The sequence below is a fragment of the Psilocybe cubensis genome, chromosome 1 (genome assembly GCF_017499595.1).
Source record: "Psilocybe cubensis strain MGC-MH-2018 chromosome 1, whole genome shotgun sequence".
NCBI lineage: Eukaryota > Fungi > Basidiomycota > Agaricomycetes > Agaricales > Agrocybaceae > Psilocybe > Psilocybe cubensis.
The window spans coordinates 836,975-857,571 of NC_062999.1; the positions used below are offsets into that span (position 1 = coordinate 836,975).

The window sequence follows — 20,597 nt, forward strand, 5'->3', positions numbered from 1 at the left end:
CTGCGTCAAACTCAATCAACAGTCCTCCGTTCCTCTGCTTGATTGCGGATCGGATCCGAACTGACCCTTCCGGCTCGAGTTTCAGCAGGATTTTGTTTATCAGGTCCTTAGCCTCCTTGTCGCCCATCGTGCTGATTTTCGCGTCCTTGTCAATCCCTTCCAACATCGTCTGCCTTGCACGGATGCCATGACGTGCGAGTACTCTGGGGTTGGTCGCGACGTTTGATTGGACTAGGATCTGGCTAACCGTAGATAGCCCTTTTGTGAGAGCCTGACTGTAGGACGTACCTGTGGCTGGTGCTTGATGCACCGGTTTGCTCGCGGCCGATTTGATAAGATCGGCAGTGGCCTTGTTGATTTCTTCGAGTTTTTGATCTACCTGGTCCTGCGCGTGTTGTACGAGAGCCTTTATTTCGTTCGTAAAGGTTGCAAGCTCCTCGCCGAATCCGTCGTGGTAGGTTTGGGTCGCCAATGGTATCTCCATCTCCTCGAGCATAAAAGCCAGGCCTCGCATGGCCTGTATTACTACTGGTGGGATTTTTGCCGACATTTGCGAGATCTGAAACAGACATGCGGCGGCCCGATGTGCCGTCAGTCCCGCGCCAGCTGGCACCAGGAGCTGGTGCTCCTCGAGCATTGCTCTCCCTCCTTTCGCGTCTTGGACTTGCTGGAGTTCCTCGTTGATTACGGTGCCTTTACTTCTCGAGCTTCGGTCGGCGCTGGGAGGGTCGCTTTGACTCGGGGTAGCCGTGTTTCCCATGCCCGTCTTTTTGACACGCGCGGTGCCGGAATTGACGTTCATATGATAGTTTTAATGTGCGTGGGTGTTTTTGGGTTTGAGATAGCAGTGGGGGGTATTTTAGGTACGTTTTTGTGTGTTTTTTTTACTCTACTCGACTGCTAATACGCCTGGCAGACCAGTCCCTTGCGCTCTAGGTGCGTGGGAAATGTGCTGGAGGTGGTAGTTGCGGATCAAGGAGCCAAGCAATCATGGCTTACACGAGCACTACAGTCTATCTCAACGACACCGCGGCACTTATTGCGGTGGATGTAAAAGGCTGTTCAATTCGGCGAGTAATTTTGATTCACATATTCGATCATCTACTCATACACCTAAGTATGTGTTGTGTCCTGCCAAGTGCGGACGCGGGTTTGTATCGCACTCGGCGCTCGTCCTCCACTTTGAAAATGGTAAATGCCGTCCGGAGGTAGGTACTATCGACATTCGGAGAATCGACAATTTTATGCGGAGGAACAACACGCACCACATGATGACCGACCTGGCTACGATCCCCGACGCACCTACCGGCAATGAAAATTTGGTCCCTTTGGGACATTTCATTGTCCAAAGGCATGGGAGCAGGTATGCGTACCAATGCACCGTGTGCAGGAAACGCTTCAGAGTTTTGGCTTCGTTAAACCAACACCTTCACGGAGCACGGCATGGCAAAGAGAAAATATACATATGCCGAGGATACCGTTGTGATATACAGTTTGCCACGCTCGGCGGACTCGCACAGCATGTAGAAAGTGGAAAGTGAAACGCATCTCAAGCTTCGGATGTACTTGAGGTATTGGATAGGTTGCTGAAGGAGATGGTACAGGAACTTATATGAGATGCAGCCTTTGGAGGAGTTCACTCCTGTCAGTGGTATTTATTTACCACTGGCATACCAAAAGCAATGCTGAGATATAGATATCTTAAGAAGACACCATGCTGATTAATCAACAATAACAACCATAAAATATGAATGCTAGAGGTGCTCACGGGTAGTACTATATGAAATTAATAGGAGGAACCAAGAGGGAAGAGATAGCAGATTTGAAAGAGCCAGAGGTGTCATCCTAAACAGTCTCGGATAGGCTGGGCTTTGAAGGGGGACGTGAGGGCCCTCTGTAGCGCAAGGACGAGCCGATGAAGGTACAATCACGCTCATAGGGAGCGAGTAGATAAACAAAAAAAAAAAAACTACCAGAATCAGTCTATGTAATCCAATTTCTGCACCATTTTTTTAATTACAAACCTTGACCCGTGTTCTGAAATTTTTTTTGACTGTTTCAGAACAAGTTTGTATGGCTGAGGCCAATTCTTCAATGACAAATTGACTGTTGACCTTGAAGCAACCGACTTGAAGCATCACAACAAAATCATGGGAACACGCCAAACAAATAGCCAAACATGTCTTCACCACGAACCACGCCAGCCGCATGACGTTCGAATCCCATACGGGCTTGGAGCCCAAACAGTCCTCAGCGCATCGTCGACGCCTACAGCGGATACGACAGATATTATTATTAGAGCAGTAATGCTTCTATTGTGACAGAAAAACGGACATATGGTTTCCTGAGACTACTTATATCACCGTGCAACTTCCCAATATCTCACTCACACGAACTCGTTCATCCTTCTGTCTACGAGAATGACTTCCACTCGCCATATATACGACTCCAAGGCTGAATCCAGCTCCAAGTACGAAGAGGGGGATGCGACAGGGAATGGTGTTTCCAAGACTTCCCGTCGCGTGCGCAGGTTGTACCAGATTCACGTTGGGCAGCTGTTCGACTCAGTGGGACGCGTCTTGGTGAAGGATCAAGTCGTGACTGTTGATAGAGACAGGGGCATCATCATAGACGTCTCTGACGAGCAGTTGAAGGACTGGGAATGGGTTGTTGGGAAGGAGGAGGTCAACGTTTCAGTGGAGCGGATCGACTTGGAGGGCTTGGTGTTGCTCCCAGGGTTCGTGGATGTCCATGTTCATCGTGAGTACATTCCCTGCGAAACCTCATTATGATTAAAGTTTTTTTGAGTGTTGACAATGTGCTGATTTTGTCTTAATTGAATCAAGTCTTTCTTCATCCATATTCGGAGACTTCATGGGATGACCAGGTCACCAAAGAGAGTCTCTCTGAGCGCACTGTGCGTGCGACTGTTCACGCTCGAAGGACGCTTCTGGCTGGATACACCACAGTTCGGTGAATTTACTTCCTCTTCGATTCCTTCGATGATGCAATAAATTTACATATTTAATCTATTTTCTGGGTGTTAGGGATCTCGGCACTGAAGGCGCTCTTGATGCAGATATTGGGCTACGGAAATGTTTGGCTGGGCAGCACCCCATGATACCTGGACCGCGATACTACTGCGCAACGCGAGCCATTGTCACTACAGGGTCGTATGGTGAGTGACCCATACTTGGCAAATATCCTTCAATCTGATATTCTCTGATGTTAAGGCCCTAAGAACACCTTGACACCTTCTCAACAAGGTGTAGACGGCATGCGAGGAGCAGAACCTGCGGACGGTGTTGCCCAATGCATACAAGAAGTGCGCAAACAAATAGGCGCTGGTGCTGATTGGATCAAGGTAAATTAAGTCTGTATAGGGGTGGAGCCGTCTATTCTGAACTGTACATAGATATACGCTGATTACCGGCCCAGAAGTCTCACTGCACCGGTCTCCTTTTCAACCGCGACGCGTTCCATTGCGACGTTCCACGAGGATGAAATGAAAGCCATGATTAACACGGCGCATGCATTGGGAGTCAAGGTCGCCGCCCACGCGAGTACTTTCGGTGCAATCAAAAATGCAGTTGCCCTAGGTGTCAATAGTATTGAGCATGGTGGTCAAATCTGCCTGGGTGAAGAAGAGGACGAAGAGGAACTGGAGAATGGCACTGGCGTAACCGAGCTTCTCGAAGAGCTCGTAAAACCAGGAGGAAATACGTTCTTCGTCCCAACGGTTGCCGTGTACTACACCATCCAGCAAAGCGGGACTGTGTATGGCAACCAGCAATGGGAAATGGCGAAAAGAACCTTTGAGGCGGCCCTCAGTGTTGACTCGTCACAATTTGACACATCCAACGCCACTTATTTGGATGGCGAAAAACCCGATTTGAACATCGCATGTGGTGGAGACACAGCTGTGTTTCCTCATGGCCAAAATGCACTAGAAATGTCACTGATGCGTAAATTGGGGGCAAGTTGGGAGAGGGTTCTTGGATGGGGGACGTACAGTGGCTGGAAATGCGTTCGCGGAATGGAGTGGGAGGGTGTCAAAGGAAAGAAGAAACTTGAGCGCCTTCAAGCTCGAGAAAAGAATAGGAAATTCAATCTGAGTGGTGGCGACGAGAAAGGTGGAGGTAAAGAAGACTTAGATTTGGATCGTGGAGTGCCATTTGGCGCTATTCGAGTCGGCTGGGCTGCAGATCTCATTGGAATACAGGGGAAACTCGATGGAACACCTGAAGATTTTGAGGAAGCTGTCATGCGAGGCGTTCAATTTGTGATGAAAGGGGGCGTTATATACAAGAAAGATGGGAAGGAGGTTCTTCAAATCTGATGTACAACGTCAATGCGGATTCTCGTGGTTTGTGAGTTCAATATGTGAAAAGCATCTCAAATCTCAGATAAAATTATGTTTTTCCAGCACAAATAACATACTGTGCCACTCGCGTGCATTACAAGTTGTCTAGAGCCCTGATGCATCAACTTCAAAACTACCATTTTAACCTGCCTCTTTTCAAGCCAGCATCGACCAGGAGCCCAATTTGGTATACCTATTTCTTTTCTTGACTGAATCTAGACCCAGCTGAGCACGGACCACAATCAAAACTAGCAAACTTCTTTTTTACAACTATTCAACTTTCACCAGAATCCCACAACCGTACCGTACCATGGAGGATATTTTTCTCAAGGATTGCACTGCAACGTTTAAGCTGGCTCCGAGTTATGGATGCGACGGACGATTGTATCATCTCAGTGGAAGGGCAAACCATCCCCAGCACGGAGAAATAGCTTTTATCGTTGGATATGCAATCAAAAACCGTCAACATTGGTTGGATTACGGTGACTTCATGCAAATTATGGAGGGGGAAAACTCAGATTTGCGGAAGCTGACTCACGACGTTTTTAACAACTCCCTGGAGCTGTATCCTTGGCTTTACGACGGCACTCGCAGAAGTGGCACGGGCGTCTGGGGCGAAGAATTGAACCGAGGAAACATTCTTCTCATTGAAATTATTCGAGTGGATGAAAAGGTAAGTCCGAGTCCCTGTTCTTTCCGTACTTGTAGCTTTACATTACCGAATTTGTTCGCAGTTTATCCGCAAAGGGGTCGGGTCATGGCTGCTAAAGAAATTCTTGAATTCCCCACATTGCACGTCTGCGCAAATCAATCGTCAAAAACCTCAGAAATTTGACGAAGATCCACTTGTGCGTCAGATGCAAGAGGCCATTCAACGATATCCTGTTTTTGCCCGTCCCCAAAGGCCGGTTCCGCATGCGCATATATTTTGCCTTCCTGGAACCATTGGTAGAAAATTTGTAACAGAAGACGACATCATTGCATTTTTCCGAAAGGTATAGTCATTATTGTTACATATATGCGCGAAAATCTGGTTATTGAACCGTCATTTGTGATGATTATGATGATTAGAATGGATTCCGACGGGTCGGGCGTACTCAGTTTTTATGCTATTCAAGCGACCCGGACCATCCCTCCCACAATCTTGCTCTGGCGGAAGACCCTTTATATCTTGCCCAAGAATTTCCTGAGGAACCTGCACCAGATACAGTCGATCTACACGCCACAATTGCCAAAAAGGATCTGCCTAACATCGCAGATGCTATCCGGAAGCAACACTCGATCGATCCCACAAGCATTCACCAAAAGAATATTGTGGGCTTCACACCCACTCACGTTGCAGCCCTTTCACGGAACCGAAACGCATTGGAGGCTCTTCTTGAGCTCGGCGTACAAGATGATCTCAAACTCACGGACAATAAGCTGGGTGCGACACCATTGGAGGCTCTGGAAGAAAGCATGTGTTTATATCGCGCAACGAAGGAACACGTCTGGAATACTTGGAAAGGGTATCCGTCTGCAGATTTGAGGTGTCAGTTTCTCCTCAAGAAGGCGTTAAATATGCCATTTTCGGCTGCTACAGAGGAAGAATACTCCGCGAAGTATCGGTTGGGTTGTACTTGTGGGCAGTGCTCTCAAGGCTGGCTTTCGCGCAGAATGAGATATCGTCTTGCAGGTGACGTTTCTTTCCTCCAGTTACCAATTCTCGTATCTTTACCTAACAATGCTTAAAATATGATAGTCACGGCCAATGATTTGTACGACACACCGCACGAGCTTTTTGAGATGGGGTGTGCGTCCGCCAAAGAATCCGGAAAACCCTTTAACCTTCAAGATTTCTCGTTCTCTACCGATCTTGCGCATATTCCACCTGTCATGCACTCAAAGATGGACGAAGAATTCTGTCGCCTTTGGCTCAAATTGTTTCAGACGATTTACGTGCAGCTCAAAAAGACTGACGGTATGATGATACCAACTCCAGCGCAACTGTCACAGTTTCCCATCGCGCGTGCTCTCATCGGCAAAGGTGCAAAGGTGGAATATGCGCTCGACCTCTTGACGAATACGGCCAGGGATCAATCACCCTTTGGAGATGGGACCTTCGACGAGATGGGCTTGGAAGACTACGATAAGCTCCCTCGTTGTGATAATGACCTGGCATTTGGTTTCGTTCGGGAAAAGCTAGGACTTGACCCTCGATTACAATGGGGGCCATATTCATCTATCGCATCCTGTATGGGCGGTTCGTATCTAGAGAATCTGGGCCTTGACGCAGAACGAGCAGAATGTTTTGAGAGGTTGTTAAACATGGGCGACAAGGACACGTTGGGTGACGATGAGGATGAGGACGATGAGGATGAAGACGATGAGATGGAGGAAGATGACGATGATGATGATGATGAGTGAAAATGAATGTGCAGTCTCTGGCCTCTGGTTCTGACCTTTGTGGCTGAAGATGGCAATCATTTCGGACTTGCGCTCGTAAAACGCCCTTTGTTAAATTGAAATGACGATGTAAAATTGAAATGACGATTTGCTAAATTCAACGCCAGCCTCATCCACTAACTTTCGATCAGATAGGTGTCCTCTTTCATTTTATGTGCTTTGAAACGTCACATGGGATTGGCAAACCAGTGAGTGAGTAAGCGCCCCATCAATCACTTGACGATTATTATTATTGGATTTGTGGATCATCTTGTTCGCTTCCATGCTTTTATACATTCATGAATGGAATAGACGCATAAACCGGCATATGTCGAGTCTGTAGGTGGCGCATTGGAGCCTTGCAGTGGCTATCAACACAAGTGAGGCTTCTAGGACGAGTCATAATAGCATAGCCTCCATCTCAAGAGCATCTGCCGAGCACATAACTTGAACAATTCTTCTGTGAAATGTATAACATTGCAGTCTAAACCCGATGTCATAGGGTTTTATTTCACCCAAAACACAAAAACGTACATATAGTTACCGTAAAAGGTTACACATATGTCAAACTAAAACGGCGTCAAGAGATACCTACCAGCGGGGTAAGTGAGAACCAGTCTGTTAATAATCATAATATTGGGGCTCGTGAATCGACACATCCAGACTAGCTCTACTTATGCACCGCCAAGTTCCGGTATAGTGATTGAACTCCTGGTGCGTCGATGGATATTGGCTGGCGCCCACAATTCAATGGTGGGTCAGTATTGATAGATTTCATCCTGTATACATGATATAACGATTATTATCATGGAGCAAAACATGAGGCTCTGGAACTCAGGAAGCACATAAAAGCTGTCGTCTGCTGCAATACTTCTCCAGCATCCTCAAGGACATCAGCTCTAAGACGCATACCAACCCAACAATCAGCTACTATAACCATGAAGTTCACTTTCGCCCTCGCTGCCATCGCCCTCGCTGCCAACGCGATCGCTCCTGCACTTGCTCTTCCTGAGCCTGCACCAGCCGCCGCTGCCCCCACAGTCTACAGCGGGGAAGCTGCACGAAGCCTCGAGAGGCGCACCAATAGTGGCACGGTCAGAGTCGACGGTCTCAGGTACCGCAGATGCCCAAAGACCTCCTGCGACGCTGTGGGCCAATACTCGATTGGAACCCACATCACTATCGTCTGCTACACAAGGGATGGTACCACTGTCGTCAACGGAGACGCGTAAGTGACTTTGATGAATTTGTTGGCGATCCATTCAGCTGACTGATTCTCGTTGATTACTAGTGGCTGGGCCAAGCTCACCAACGGATACTGGGTCGCCCTCGCCAATGGAGAATATGTTTCCTGGTCCGGTTCTATCCCCTACTGCACCTGATTCATCGAATACGGATAGGTGCGCGAATATGGGGTGAAGATGGTGTGGAATATCCCTTGGTATTCGAGCGTGAGAAGTTTATTATTGGAAATACGAGAAATAATGGAGAATATTTGTATAAGTAAAAGAACCGACTCTTGATATGTGATGTGCTTCTTACACGCCGGACAAAAATGCTGACCAGTTAGCCTGGGTGTTGTCCTGACCAGTGACGCGACTAGTACCGTGACCAATTACATAGTGTCACACATATGTTGTCACGCTAATTCATTATTAGTAGGCTCAACAGTAAATAACATATGACTTGATTGTTTAATATTTCTTCTTACTCCGCACTGAGTTCCAACGCAAGACAATCAAGTATTTTGCCATTTACTGTCGAGCCTACTAATAATGAATTAGCGTGACAACATATATGTGACACTATGTAATTGGTCACGGTACTAGTCACGTCACTGGTCAGGACAACACCCAGGCTAACTGGTCAGCATTTTTGTCCGGCGTGTTACGAACAATGACTGAAATACGTCACGTTGAGTGCGTTTGAACAAAAAAGTAACCGCGATACTTCATTTTGAAGAGCGGATGTCAAGGTGTCAGGCTTTCCGCGTCACAAAGAACAAATAAGCGCCCATTGGATCTTCAGAACATTATCAGCGAGACAGTCAACAACTGTTCTTCTGGAAATTTAAGCGAAACTGTTATTTAGCTCCTGTTGAATAGTCTCAGGAGGGCATCATGAGCCGTTCCTTCATGAACATAATGTTCTACAGAGTTGGCAAAAATCGGTTTAGTCTTCGGTAATTCGGCGTAATAGAAGCTCTAGGCTGCAAATCTGGAATACAACATATACATAATTCATTTCAATCAAGATGCTTACGACCTAGGGATCGAGGTGCATTCCATCGAGCGGAGAATAATCGTTATTGAATCCGTTCTTTCCCTATATTTCTATATGTTTCTACGCATTAGTCTCGTTTTGTCTATTTCTTTGGAGTTTAAGTGATCCCCACCGATGGTATTCAAGTGTATGCATCTAGACAGATCCACTATTGGTCGACTCTGGCCAAGTTACGCGCAGGCCATGTTGTGTGACTGAAGACCCACTAGATCTGAGTGGGAATTCCAGACGATTGAAGCGCACTGCCCATCGATTTCCAATCGGTGATGTATACTTGACTATTCACGTGTTTGTGCGCTCATTGAGCGGTACAACTGAGCGTACTATCCCTTTTGCATGGCGCTTGGCGTGCTTTCAATGAGTAGTGTGCTGCTGTGCAGGAGTGATATTATTAGCCGAAATTAATTGTTCTCGTACGCATCGATGCAACATCGATGAGCAGAAAACCGTGCACGACCTATGAACTTGAGCAAAAGACTGTCAGGATGATATTAATAAAGGATATCCGAGTCAGATAAATAACTTGTACTTACCTTTACTACTCAATGGCAATTGCTACTAAAGCACATGTGTCTCTTGGCACGGCGGGCAAAAGTGCTGACTAGTCAGCCTGGGAGTTGGTCTGACCAGTCACCTGACCAGTGTGCTGACTAGTCACCTGACTAGTCATGTAGCTGTCACGCATTTATTGTCACGCTGCTAAGTTTCTGTAATTCCGCTCATTGATTGTAGAACAGAGGATTTCTTTTCTATGCCCCAGACTTACACAGGGAGGGCGTCGTGTACCTTCTAAACAACGTCGGGTGACCGTGCAAAAGTACTCTGAAAGCGTGATTAGTTATCCATTTGTTTGAATAATGACCGAATTTCAACCAAACACAAGAAATATCCAATTCCAAGTCATTCATTGCTTTTCCTCAGTGACAGTGCTTCGGAAGACAATGGTTTATTCCCATTTAATCTTATGTTACTGAACTCATTTACCAATACTAACCAGCGTGACAACATTTGTGTGACCTCTCCTGACTGGTCAGTTGATTCGTCACGGAACGCGTCACGATATGGTCACGTGACTGGACAGACCAACTCCCAGGCTGACTAGTCAGCACTTTTGCCCGCCGTGTGGATGGGGCGTCAATAAGATCTATGGTCAGGTTGTGATCAGGTGATAATAATCAGGCACAAAGCAAACAGTGTGATGCGAACTTCTGGGAGACGCGCGTGCGCGCTCGGATGCAGTAAACGCTTAGGGGAAGAAAGGGGTTTCGTAGAGTTTTGTGCCTCAAGATTTATGACATTAAGCCGGAATCACACCAATGTATGTGGAGAAACGTTGTGTCCAACAGCCCTAGCCCGTGCGGCGTGGTCTAAGAAATACCAATAGTTATGTAACCTTCGAAGCTTACCGAGTGACCTGGAGGACAAAAAAGATGCGCGTCGAGACCCAAACCAGTACATCGAGCGGGTCTATCGATTTTTTCACCATACCGATTTAATGTGATGGACGAGTGCCTTGGACTTTAAAAACACTTGCTTGTCCAAAAGAAAATGAATCGAAGTTTGCAAAGATCTTCGTCCAGAAAAAGACGGCGTCTTGGCAGTGGTTCATGCATATGTGTAGCACCAATGATTTCTGATCTATGAACTGTGTCGAGATTATTATCATGGAGTAACCCGAAACTTACGTTCTGGTTCGACCTCGGAAGTGTATAAAAGAAAGGCTGTTTCATTGTGTTTCTTTAGCACCCCGAGTCAGGTAGCTTATAACACTCGCTCACCAGTCGCTAAATCACGATTCACGACATAATGAAGTTTACGATCGCTGCTCTCGCTGTCGCTCTCAGCGTTGTCGCTCCTGTCTTCGCTCTTCCTGAGCCTATCCCAGCATCCCCCGAGCCCACAGTCTACAGCGGCCCTGCTGACGATGTTGTCCTCGACAAGCGAGCCAACAGCGCCACCGTTAAGGTCGACGGACTTAGATACCGCAGATGCCCAAGGACCTCTTGCGATGCAGTTGGACAATATGCTAAGGGCACCAAAATCTCCATCACTTGCTATACCCGCCAGAACACCACTGTCGTCAATGGCGATGCGTAAGTTTTTCTATGCAGTGATAAACCATGTTCGTAATTTGTTGATGACCTTGATGTCTAGTGGTTGGGGGAAATTGACCAACGGATACTGGGTTGCCCTTGCGAATGGACAATACGTTAGCTGGACTGGAGCTATTCCATACTGCTCTTAAGCAGCTAAGGTGATACATCTGTCATGGAGGATTGACGGGTCGACGTTGTAGTGCAAGGAGAAAAAGATCATTTGGAAGGAAATTTCAAAGGAGAAATGCATGTGTAACCAGATACTGACGTTATGGGAAATTGTATGATCACAAACGAAATCGATGTCAAAATTTTTCATACCTTTAAGACTGTTCTGTGTTATTGATCCCTCATCTTGTCCTGCGTTGTCCAATTCGGCTGAAACGGAATGTGAGTGCAGCTAGCCGCGAGGTAGTAGAATAAAATTGGAATCGAAATTTCAAGGGATTTTAACGGAGATTTACACAGGACCTCCCGGAAGATTCTGCAAATATTTTGAGAGTACATGAAGGTTGTACGATGTTGTTTGGGGTGTACCAAAGTTAGAAGCAAAAATTGGTCAAACCCCGTGCCAAGCCACAGACGGCAAACACCGAAATAGATCAATAACCAAATTTGGATGCACCTCTTTTTTGGCCGAGCCTGCTTTTCTCAGACTTGCTCTCCACTCAGAGCATCTAATACCCATTACTAGCCCACTATGAGCTCTTCGAAGCGTTCAGGACGCCCATCTCTTAAAAAGACCAACCCAAAATTCCAAAAGGGTAAATCACGGTCAGAAGCCAATGTTGCAGGCTACGAAAAGCGGATGGCCCGCAAAGGAAAATCCGCGACCTCCACATTGGACTTGTACGAACACATTCAACAGAAAGAGAGACGGTCGAAAGTCGGGCTGGATGTCGACAGAAACGAGCAATATGAGAATGCGGGGATCGATGATATTGATGAGGATGAGCGGGAGCAGCTGAGAGCGAGGCTTATTGGAGAGAACCAGGACGACGAAGAGATTGCGAGCGACGATGACGAGGAGATTGACAGTGATGCTGCTTTTGAGGAGAGTGACGAGGAACGATTTGCGGGATTTTTCTCGTCCAAGGTCTGCCCATGTTCATTCTATTTGCGGTCTGACACATTTTTGACCATTTGGGTGTAGAAGTCGAAATCAAAAGCAGCCAAGAAAGCGAAAGCTAAGCCGGCGGTACGATTTGCTGAGGTTGACCTTGATGAAGACGAAGATATCGAATCAGGCAACGAGCAGGCCGAAGTGGACGAAGATAGCGATGAGGAAGAGGAGGAAGAGGAAGGAGACGACGACGAATTTATCGACCTCTTGGACGTGCTAGACGGCAAAGGCGAGATTGATATGGGAAGTGACGACGAAAAGGCGGCCCCGCGAAAAGCATCTCCGAAGCCTCAGGAAGAAAGCGACGAAGAAGCAGTCGAACAGAGTGGCGAGGACTCAGAGGAGGATTCAGAAGAAGAGGTTTCCGAAGATGAAAAAATAGAGATTGAACCTTCAGACGAGGAAGATGCTCCAGAGGCATTAGACAAGCTCAACGACTTCGTCTCCCAACTCGACGTCACCGCCAAAAAACGCAAAGCTCCGGAAGAGGATGCTTCTGCTGCTGGAGCATCTGAAGTTCGTGCCAGAAAACGCCGCCAGACGAAGGAGAAAACAGAAGCCGGAGAAGAAAACGAGTTTAGAGCTGTGTCTACAAGTCAGTTTATTCATCTCGCCGTTATTTTGATCAGAGTGTTGAAAGTAAAGTAGGTTCGAAACTCAACCTTGAGGATCTCCTTGCGCCTCTCGGGGATCAATCTTCAACATTGCAATCACTGAAAAAGTCGACAAAAATCCTGGGCCCTTCGTCATCCTCAAAAGCAAAGACTCTGTCTGCACCATTGCCCCAAAGAATTCAGGAACGTCTAGACCGACAAGCCGCTTATGAGCAAACAAAAGAAGAGGTGGACAAATGGTCAGCGACCATGAAACGTATCCGCGAAGTTCGTCCCATTCTCGATTAGCATCTGAAAGGGCGCTGACCACCATTATCAGGCGGAGCACTTGAGTTTTCCTTTGCAAGCTCAGTCCACGGGAAAACCTTCAAACTTGGAATTGAATGCTAAATTCAAGGTAAAATTACACTGATACAATCGATTTCTTCTACTAACATAGTCATTCTCTAGCCAACCACAGAAATGGAAAGCGCAGTCGATGCTCTTCTTAGATCTGCGAACATGCGTGAAGAAGAGATCCAGCACACGGAGGACAACATGCTCAAAATGAACAAACTCTCCGTAGAGGAGGTTGCCCAGCGGCGGGCGGAGCTGCGTAAGATGCGCGAGTTGATGTTCCGCGCCGAGATCAAGGCACGGCGAGTGGGCAAGATCAAAAGCAAAACGTACAGGCGTTTGCGACGGAAAGAAAAGGAGAGGCTTGGAGAGAAAATTGACGAGCAGGAAAGCGATGATGAGGCAGCAAAGATAAAACAGGATTTGGATCGGGCGAGGGAAAGGGCAACCTTGAGGCATAAGCATACGGGCAAATGGGCCAGGCAGATGAGGGGTAAAGAGGGGCTGGATGAGGACAGTAGGAGGGATATTGAGGAGATGTTGGCACGGGGTGAAAAACTGCGCAGGAGGATCAAAGGTGTTGGTAGTGATGAGGAGGAAGACGGGGAGAGTGACGACGACAGCGACGATGATGACGGCATGGACATCGACGGAGACATCGAAAAGATTAAGCAGAATGCCTTTGACGAGCTGCGTCAACTGGATACAGGGGACAAGGTCGAGGAAAGTGAGAAGCGGAAGGGAAAGAGTATATTTGAGATGAAGTTTATGAAGGACGCAATGGCCCACCAGGCTCATGCAGCGAACCGAGAGGTCGACGACTTTATCAAAGAGATGGGTGGCAATCCAGAAGGTGGCGCAGGTAGCGAGGATGATAAGGAGGAAATGGAAGACGTGGATCCATCCAATGGCGTTGTTGCTCATCGGGTGGGAAATAGGATTGTGTATCGTCCTGCTACAACAGTGCGTGCAAATCTCATTTTATCATTACAATTTGCATTCAATTTATGACATCAGGCAAACCAGCAATCAAGTAATCGTCCATTGACTTCTCTGGCTTCCGATACATCAAGTGTAACACTAAAATCCACGGATCTCCTTTCGCCACCTCCACAATCTCCTGTACACACCACTCGCTCAGAATTGTCAAAACCGCCAGCTCAAGAATCCAACCCATGGCTCAATCACAACAGCGAAGGTTCACGAAAAATGGCGAAGAGGTCAAACGAGGTCGTTGTCTCCAAGGATAGCAAGGCGGTCGACAAGTCCAAGAACAAACTCAAGAAGGCGATTCAAAAGAGGGCGGACGATAAAGAAAAGGCGGCGGATGATGCTACCGTTGAGATCTCGCTTGATGCTGTGATGACTACCTCATCAGTGTCAGCCTCAGCCTCAACTTCGGCCGCTGCTGCGTCAGGATCTAAGGTAACGGCTGCGGGTCAAAAAGCGGCGCCTACTACTGGAAAGAACCCCGTTGGCCAGCCTGCTGGAGACTCGGAGGATTCGGATGTCGATCTCGAGATTGAAGCTCAGGAGCAAGCCCTTGCATTGAAAGGCAAGGCCAAGGAAAACGCTAACGGTATCAAGGCATTTGAGAAGAGAGATTTGGTTGCGCTTGCTTTTGCGGGAGACAATGTTGTACAAACGTTTGAGGACGCAAAGAAGCGAGAAATTGCGGCAGATGCGCCTCGGGAGGTTGATACTACCATTCCAGGCTGGGTAAGTTCTCTACGCTTGATTGCGAAATTTATATGCTAACCTATTCAATAAATATCAGGGTTCATGGGGTGGCGAGGGCACAAAGAAAGCACCCCCAAAACCACAACGCATCAAGAAAATCGCAGGCATTGACCCAAAGACGCGTGCGGATTACAACAAAAAGAACGTCATCATCTCGGAGAAGCGGGATAAGAAGGTCAGCAAGTACCTTGTCAAGGATCTTCCGTACCCGTATACCAGCAAAGCGCAGTTTGAGAAGGCGATGGAGCGCCCGCTTGGTGCAGAGTGGAATACTAGGGTGGCATTCCAGAGAGGAACGTTGCCGAAGGTCGTCAAGAAGGCACGTTTGATCCGTTTTGTTTGGAGAGTGTGTTAACTTACAATTTGCTATTTTCTGCGTTCCTTAGCCCGGTATCCTCATCGACCCACTAGAAAAGCTGCATTCATAGATTTATTTACTCTTGATCTTTTTTTGTCTTCGCAACTTGGCTGCTTTTCACAGCGTCAGAACACCTCCATCTACCTTTTTTTACCCGAGCGAAGGCGAATAATTATTACACAACTACTAATTCAGATTTCGAGAAGATAAGAGGTAACATTAACCATCATGCGTTATATCGAATACGGGCTCTTCGGGCGGTCTTTGGACTTCTGCGCTGTCTTCTGGGATGCTGCTACTCAGGGTCTGGGGTGCAGTTTTCTCCCTCAAGGCTACATGTGGTAGTCTTGGTGACGTCGGCTCAGGTGCATGGTTCTGCCATGAACGCTACTCAATTAGGGGGTTTGGATTTCAGCCTGCCTTCGCACGCTGTGGAGGGTAGGAGCATAGGAGTACGCACTGTTACGGGAGATATCTCGGGGCGGAAAGTGCTTGTCCGGATGAATTCGTCTTGCGTGGGTATCTGGGCTAGTGCTGGTCGTGCATTGAGACTGTAAATTTGGTGTCAGTGGGCATTTTGCGTTATTTTTGGGAAAGCGTGTCATTCGCTGGGTACAACTTACGAAGCTAGAAAGGAGTTTGAAAACACTGCCGAAAGATGTTAGTTTGATCATTGGCTGGGTGCCAGGATAAGAATACAAGTAGAGAGGGACATACGGCGCGCGAGGATGGAGAATATGCCGAGCCAGATGACTTTGGTAATGAAGTTAGAATGTGTTCAAAACTAATGAAATGTATGAGGGCGGGAACCAAAACCCACAATTATCCTTCATCATAAGAAACTGTCTCGAAAAGTCCAATTAAAGTAAGTGTCTCGCTAGTCGTGTACAAGTAATATCCATACGTACGCATATCAGCAGAGATACTGCCCCAACACTCAATTGCATATGTAAGTATTGCTTTAGGGGTAACATTGGGAAGACAAAGACCTACCTCGTCAACAGCCCAGTTTCTTAAGCAGGACAAAAATTGCAAAATGTGTTAATCTCAATATGAAGAGAGAGGCGACATGGCGTATCATACACTCACCAATGGACCAGATCATGAGTCTATCCACCAACCGCGACGTCCTACATCCTAACATTCAATTCCCAAAGACCGCTCCCTCCGCTTCACAAAGACAAGAAATAGAAAAGGCCTCACCTCTTGAACCCCGACCCGCGCCACTTGCGCAAGTACCAACATAGTCCCGCGGCAAGAATGACGTCCGTCCCCGCACCGACGACGAGAATGGCTGTGAGTAGCCACGACCAGTGTGCGAAGTACATTTCGACAGTAAGTCGGTGTAGGGCAACGATGGAGATGCCGACACTGCCGATCCAGCGTAATAGGGCGAGGGAGGTGCAGAAGAGTGGAAGGGGCAGAGAGCGGGAAAATTTGTACAGGCGGTGGGCAAACCAGCACTGTCAGATTAATGATCGGGTGGTTTGGGCGTGTATGTTTTGGAAGTTTGAGAGGGTGCTTACTTGTTCGATGGGCCCAATAAAGCCGCTGAAGAGTACAGCTACGTTGAGAGATTCTGGCGGGATGTCGAGCAGCTCAGGATGCCCGTATTGCGATACTGTGATTTCATAGAGAGCTTGACATATGCAAATGGTATGTGCGAGTTCAAGTAGCCTGTGTTGAAGACGGCAGGTAAGAGGACAATTGCTTGTTGAAGAGATAAAAGGCGCGATAATACCAGACTACGGGTACCTAATCATCAAAAATAGTCGTTTGAGTATTTGATATAAAAGATTTTCTTGACCGTACTAGTGCTTTGAGAAATGCAGGGTCCTTAGGAAAGCGATGGATGTATATGTAGCATTGTACAGTGACCAGACCGAACAGAAAAGTTGAGACTAGGACTCCGATTTCAATTGCGCCTATAGTTAGATTGGCGTTGAACCGATTTCTTGGTGGCCACCCTTCTCCTGTACTGTTCAGCGGTAGTGGCATGAGAGCAAGCAAACGGGGAGTTATTTGCAGGGCATGAACATCAGACTTATACGTCGAAAGGAGGGGTTCCACGATAGGGCTTCTTTCTTGCATTTCCGGTTCCGGCTCTCTAGCGATTTGTGTGTTTAAGGACGTACATTGTGGGCAGATGAGAAAAGTGGGAAGTTTATTGAAACTTTAGGCATGTTGAAAAATATCAGAATGAATAGTAGAATGTTGAGTGTATTTTCGGATTGGAGGTCACCCGAGCTCCCACTGGTGCCAAAGGAATTAGACCACGCGACTAGCGTAGTCAACCTCTGCATGGTGCGGCAATTCCATGGTTTTCGGTTGCAAAAAAAAGCTTCGCTGTGGACAGAAAGTGTGAGAATCGGGAATCTCAGGTGGATGCACTTGCGGGAGCGAAATAATTCAATTGATCGACTTTAAGTGACGCAAGCACTTTAATTATCGCAAATAAACGCAGCGAAGGCTGCTTCCGGATACAATGATACTTGAAACTGGGCAATGGACTGTGCAACTGTGATGATCAGGCGAAGGATTGGATGTGCTGTGCTGTAAAAAGGTTAAGTGTTAGCCGATGAAAGCTTGCAATAAACGCTTCTTCCTTCCTACCAGGCCTCTCAGATACAGCATATTGATGGAGTGGGATCTGGATGGTTAGGACACGGTTACAATGAGAACGCAGGATAGACCTCTGTTGGTAGTCTTTGCAGAACGGATGGTAAACCTGAAGTGAAGCAAAGCATTACGACTCATGTGGGTTCTTTAAATCATGAACTTGACAAGACTTGACATTGCCCACAGATATACGGCATAGAGGTATACTTAGAACGATGATACGAATCACAGGCGGTGTTGAAGGGAAGATTGAAAGGGGATTGAGTTGAATTTGTGGGAAAGCGCACTATTTGTTCGTGATTGAAATGAACGATTTTCAACCAAACATTTGCTGGCACCGCACTTATTTCTAACCACAACCTTCTCCTCCCTCTTCCCCCGACTCTCCTCTTTTTCATTTTTCTTTCCCCCTCATCGACATCGGCAGCAAAGAGCATCGTTCAATCATGGATGACGGTACGTCTTCAACATCAGCCTCAGTCCACGACTACGACGGGCCTCCACATCTGCGTCTGTCACTACATTTGCGCTTTTTGCCCAAGTCTTAATCATCCTCATTTCCCGACGATGAACTCGACTTTCGAACCAGTAATAATACCAGTCCGAGCCGACTTTCGTCGAAATTCAGTTGCATTCAGTGTTCAATATTCACCCACGTTTACACCTCTTCTCTCTACTACCTCTACCTACTTCACATGGACTCCCATTTCCATTCTTTCAGTTGTATGGTTGGCTGAAGGCCGATCCTTTCTGGACAATGTTACAAGAAAGAGAATGGGTCAACAGGTGCACAATTTGTGCGCCTGATGTAGCCATTCTTCAATTTTCGCTCTCTGCCACGCTTGTGGTAGCATGAATGGAAAACAAGAGAGAGCATCGACCGCACATCCAGCGGTCCGTTCTCTTTACCAATGACCAGCAGTCTATAGAATCCCTACATCTGCACGCAAAAGCTTCGCTCTTTCGCTTCAGTTTCGGTTTTCGATTACGATTTGCGTCGGTCCTGTCGTCTTTCCTATCTGCAATCCTCTGCTCTATTCAAATTCGCCTCTAACCACGACCTGACCTCTTACCTTCCTCCTTCCCTTCTCCCACATCCAGCCTGGCAATCTCAAGACATCGCTCCTGCAAGCAGCGGCATCAGCATTCCGACCGACAGCAACAGCAATGCTATGAACACGGACGACCAGAACTGGGGATCCAACAACAACGGCAACAACGGCTCCGGACGCTCGCCCGCACGGGACGGCGGCCGTGAAGGAAGAAATGGCGACGCCCCGCGCCGCTCGAGCAGGAGCAGGAGCCCCGGAGCCACCCGTGGCGGGGATGACAGAGGGTGCGTACACTATTCCTGGACTCTGGGTTCTATCTTGGCTGTTCATGCCCATGCTTTGCTATGCATATTTTTGTTCGTCGCCCTCGCTCGTGCTGCTGCCCATGTGCATCCACCTGTTGCTGCGGTTGAATGTTGCGCTTGTGGAAAAATGAAACGATATATTCAGTCGTAATGAAAGCAGTTCGAACCCTGGAAACAACTTGCACGTCTCTGGGTTGAGCCACAAAGTGGACACCCGGGACTTGGAAGCGGCATTTGCTAAAATTGGCAGGGTGAGTTTATCTCGTTTGCGTTTTGTTGATGTATCAGATGGTTGACTGTTCTTTTTTTCTTTCTTTCTTAGGTCAAGAAGGCTTCGGTGATGTATGATCCACACACACGGGAGTCGCGTGGGTTTGGATTTGTGACGATGGAGAGTGCAGAGGAAGCCGAGGCTGCTGTGGCTGCTCTTAACGCTACTGAGCTCATGGGCAAGATTATCAATGTCGAAAAGGTCAGAACAACATCTAAACTATGTTCTTCTCGCTCTCTTATCATCCCTATTTTTTTATAGGCACGCCGTGGACGAGCCAGGACACCCACTCCTGGAAGGTACTATGGCCCTCCCAAGCGCAGTGACTGTAATTTTTTTTTTCCATTTCTGTTGAACTTGCGTGTCTCATTCGTATTGTTCTCTCAGTTGAACGTCCCTACGACCCCAGACCGTACGACAGCCGATACTCCCGCGACTACGATGATCGTCGCGGCGGACGCGGAGGGGGCCGCGACGACTACCGTGGTGGAAGGGACTACGATAGGCATAGATACGATGACCGTGATCGTGACCGCGACCGTGGCTACGGCCGAGACAGGTACGACGATAGGAGACACTAAAGCGTTTCTTTTCTTTTTTCCTTTTTCTTTTCAAGTTCGGTTTTCTTTTATCCGGCTGCTGTGCCTGTGTTCGAGTTATTGCTTTATGGAGTCGACATTCGGAAACTCACGAAAAGAAGGAAAAAAGGGTTGATTCTGGCCACCTTCCCCCACTCTCTAAAAATCAAATATATATGCTGGAGCCACGAAAGACACTTTTGGTTGAAAGGAAAACGGATTGGAGAAAAAAGATCAAAAGATATAAAGAAGTGCTTGAACAAAATACACCCTCTCTCGATCTCTTCTCGTTTTGCTCTCCTTGAAATTAAAGGACATCTTGATTTTTCTCTTTCTTCCTACTTAGTTTCGTTAGTTGGTCTGAATGATATTTTATTTATTTAACGCTTTTTCAACCACTTCACAACATGGTTCTAGTTGAGAAAGGAAGTCATA

The 20,597-nt window shown here is 47.3% G+C and overlaps 6 protein-coding genes across 6 annotated transcripts; 5 read left to right on the plus strand and 1 right to left on the minus strand.

Annotated features, from left to right (window-relative positions):
- Positions 1-2,420: 2,420 nt before the first annotated feature.
- Positions 2,421-4,339, plus strand: JR316_0000229 (uncharacterized protein; the record flags this gene model as incomplete). The annotated part of the gene is made up of 5 exons (XM_047886044.1): positions 2,421-2,760; positions 2,847-2,973; positions 3,048-3,178; positions 3,234-3,364; positions 3,416-4,339. 5 exons carry the CDS (start codon positions 2,421-2,423, stop codon positions 4,337-4,339), a joined length of 1,653 nt encoding a protein of 550 aa, XP_047753790.1.
- A 334-nt stretch (positions 4,340-4,673) lies between these two features.
- JR316_0000230 (uncharacterized protein) lies at positions 4,674-6,769 on the plus strand (the record flags this gene model as incomplete). The annotated part of the gene is made up of 4 exons (XM_047886045.1): positions 4,674-5,036; positions 5,098-5,358; positions 5,435-6,038; positions 6,105-6,769. 4 exons carry the CDS (start codon positions 4,674-4,676, stop codon positions 6,767-6,769), a joined length of 1,893 nt encoding a protein of 630 aa, XP_047753791.1.
- A 956-nt stretch (positions 6,770-7,725) lies between these two features.
- On the plus strand, positions 7,726-8,169 carry JR316_0000231 (uncharacterized protein; the record flags this gene model as incomplete). Its single annotated transcript, XM_047886046.1, has 2 exons — positions 7,726-8,015; positions 8,079-8,169. 2 exons carry the CDS (start codon positions 7,726-7,728, stop codon positions 8,167-8,169), a joined length of 381 nt encoding a protein of 126 aa, XP_047753792.1.
- A 2,707-nt stretch (positions 8,170-10,876) lies between these two features.
- On the plus strand, positions 10,877-11,315 carry JR316_0000232 (uncharacterized protein; the record flags this gene model as incomplete). Its single annotated transcript, XM_047886047.1, has 2 exons — positions 10,877-11,163; positions 11,225-11,315. The coding sequence occupies 2 exons, from the start codon at positions 10,877-10,879 to the stop codon at positions 11,313-11,315; spliced, it is 378 nt and encodes a 125-aa protein (XP_047753793.1).
- Positions 11,316-15,728: 4,413 nt separating this feature from the next.
- On the minus strand, positions 15,729-17,335 carry JR316_0000233 (uncharacterized protein; the record flags this gene model as incomplete). The annotated part of the gene is made up of 6 exons (XM_047886048.1): positions 15,729-15,888; positions 16,331-16,349; positions 16,427-16,467; positions 16,541-16,800; positions 16,864-17,082; positions 17,150-17,335. 6 exons carry the CDS (start codon positions 17,333-17,335, stop codon positions 15,729-15,731), a joined length of 885 nt encoding a protein of 294 aa, XP_047753794.1.
- A 1,793-nt stretch (positions 17,336-19,128) lies between these two features.
- Positions 19,129-20,165, plus strand: JR316_0000234 (Serine/arginine-rich splicing factor SR45a; the record flags this gene model as incomplete). The annotated part of the gene is made up of 5 exons (XM_047886049.1): positions 19,129-19,292; positions 19,459-19,564; positions 19,636-19,785; positions 19,846-19,912; positions 19,972-20,165. The coding sequence occupies 5 exons, from the start codon at positions 19,129-19,131 to the stop codon at positions 20,163-20,165; spliced, it is 681 nt and encodes a 226-aa protein (XP_047753795.1).
- Positions 20,166-20,597: the final 432 nt, after the last annotated feature.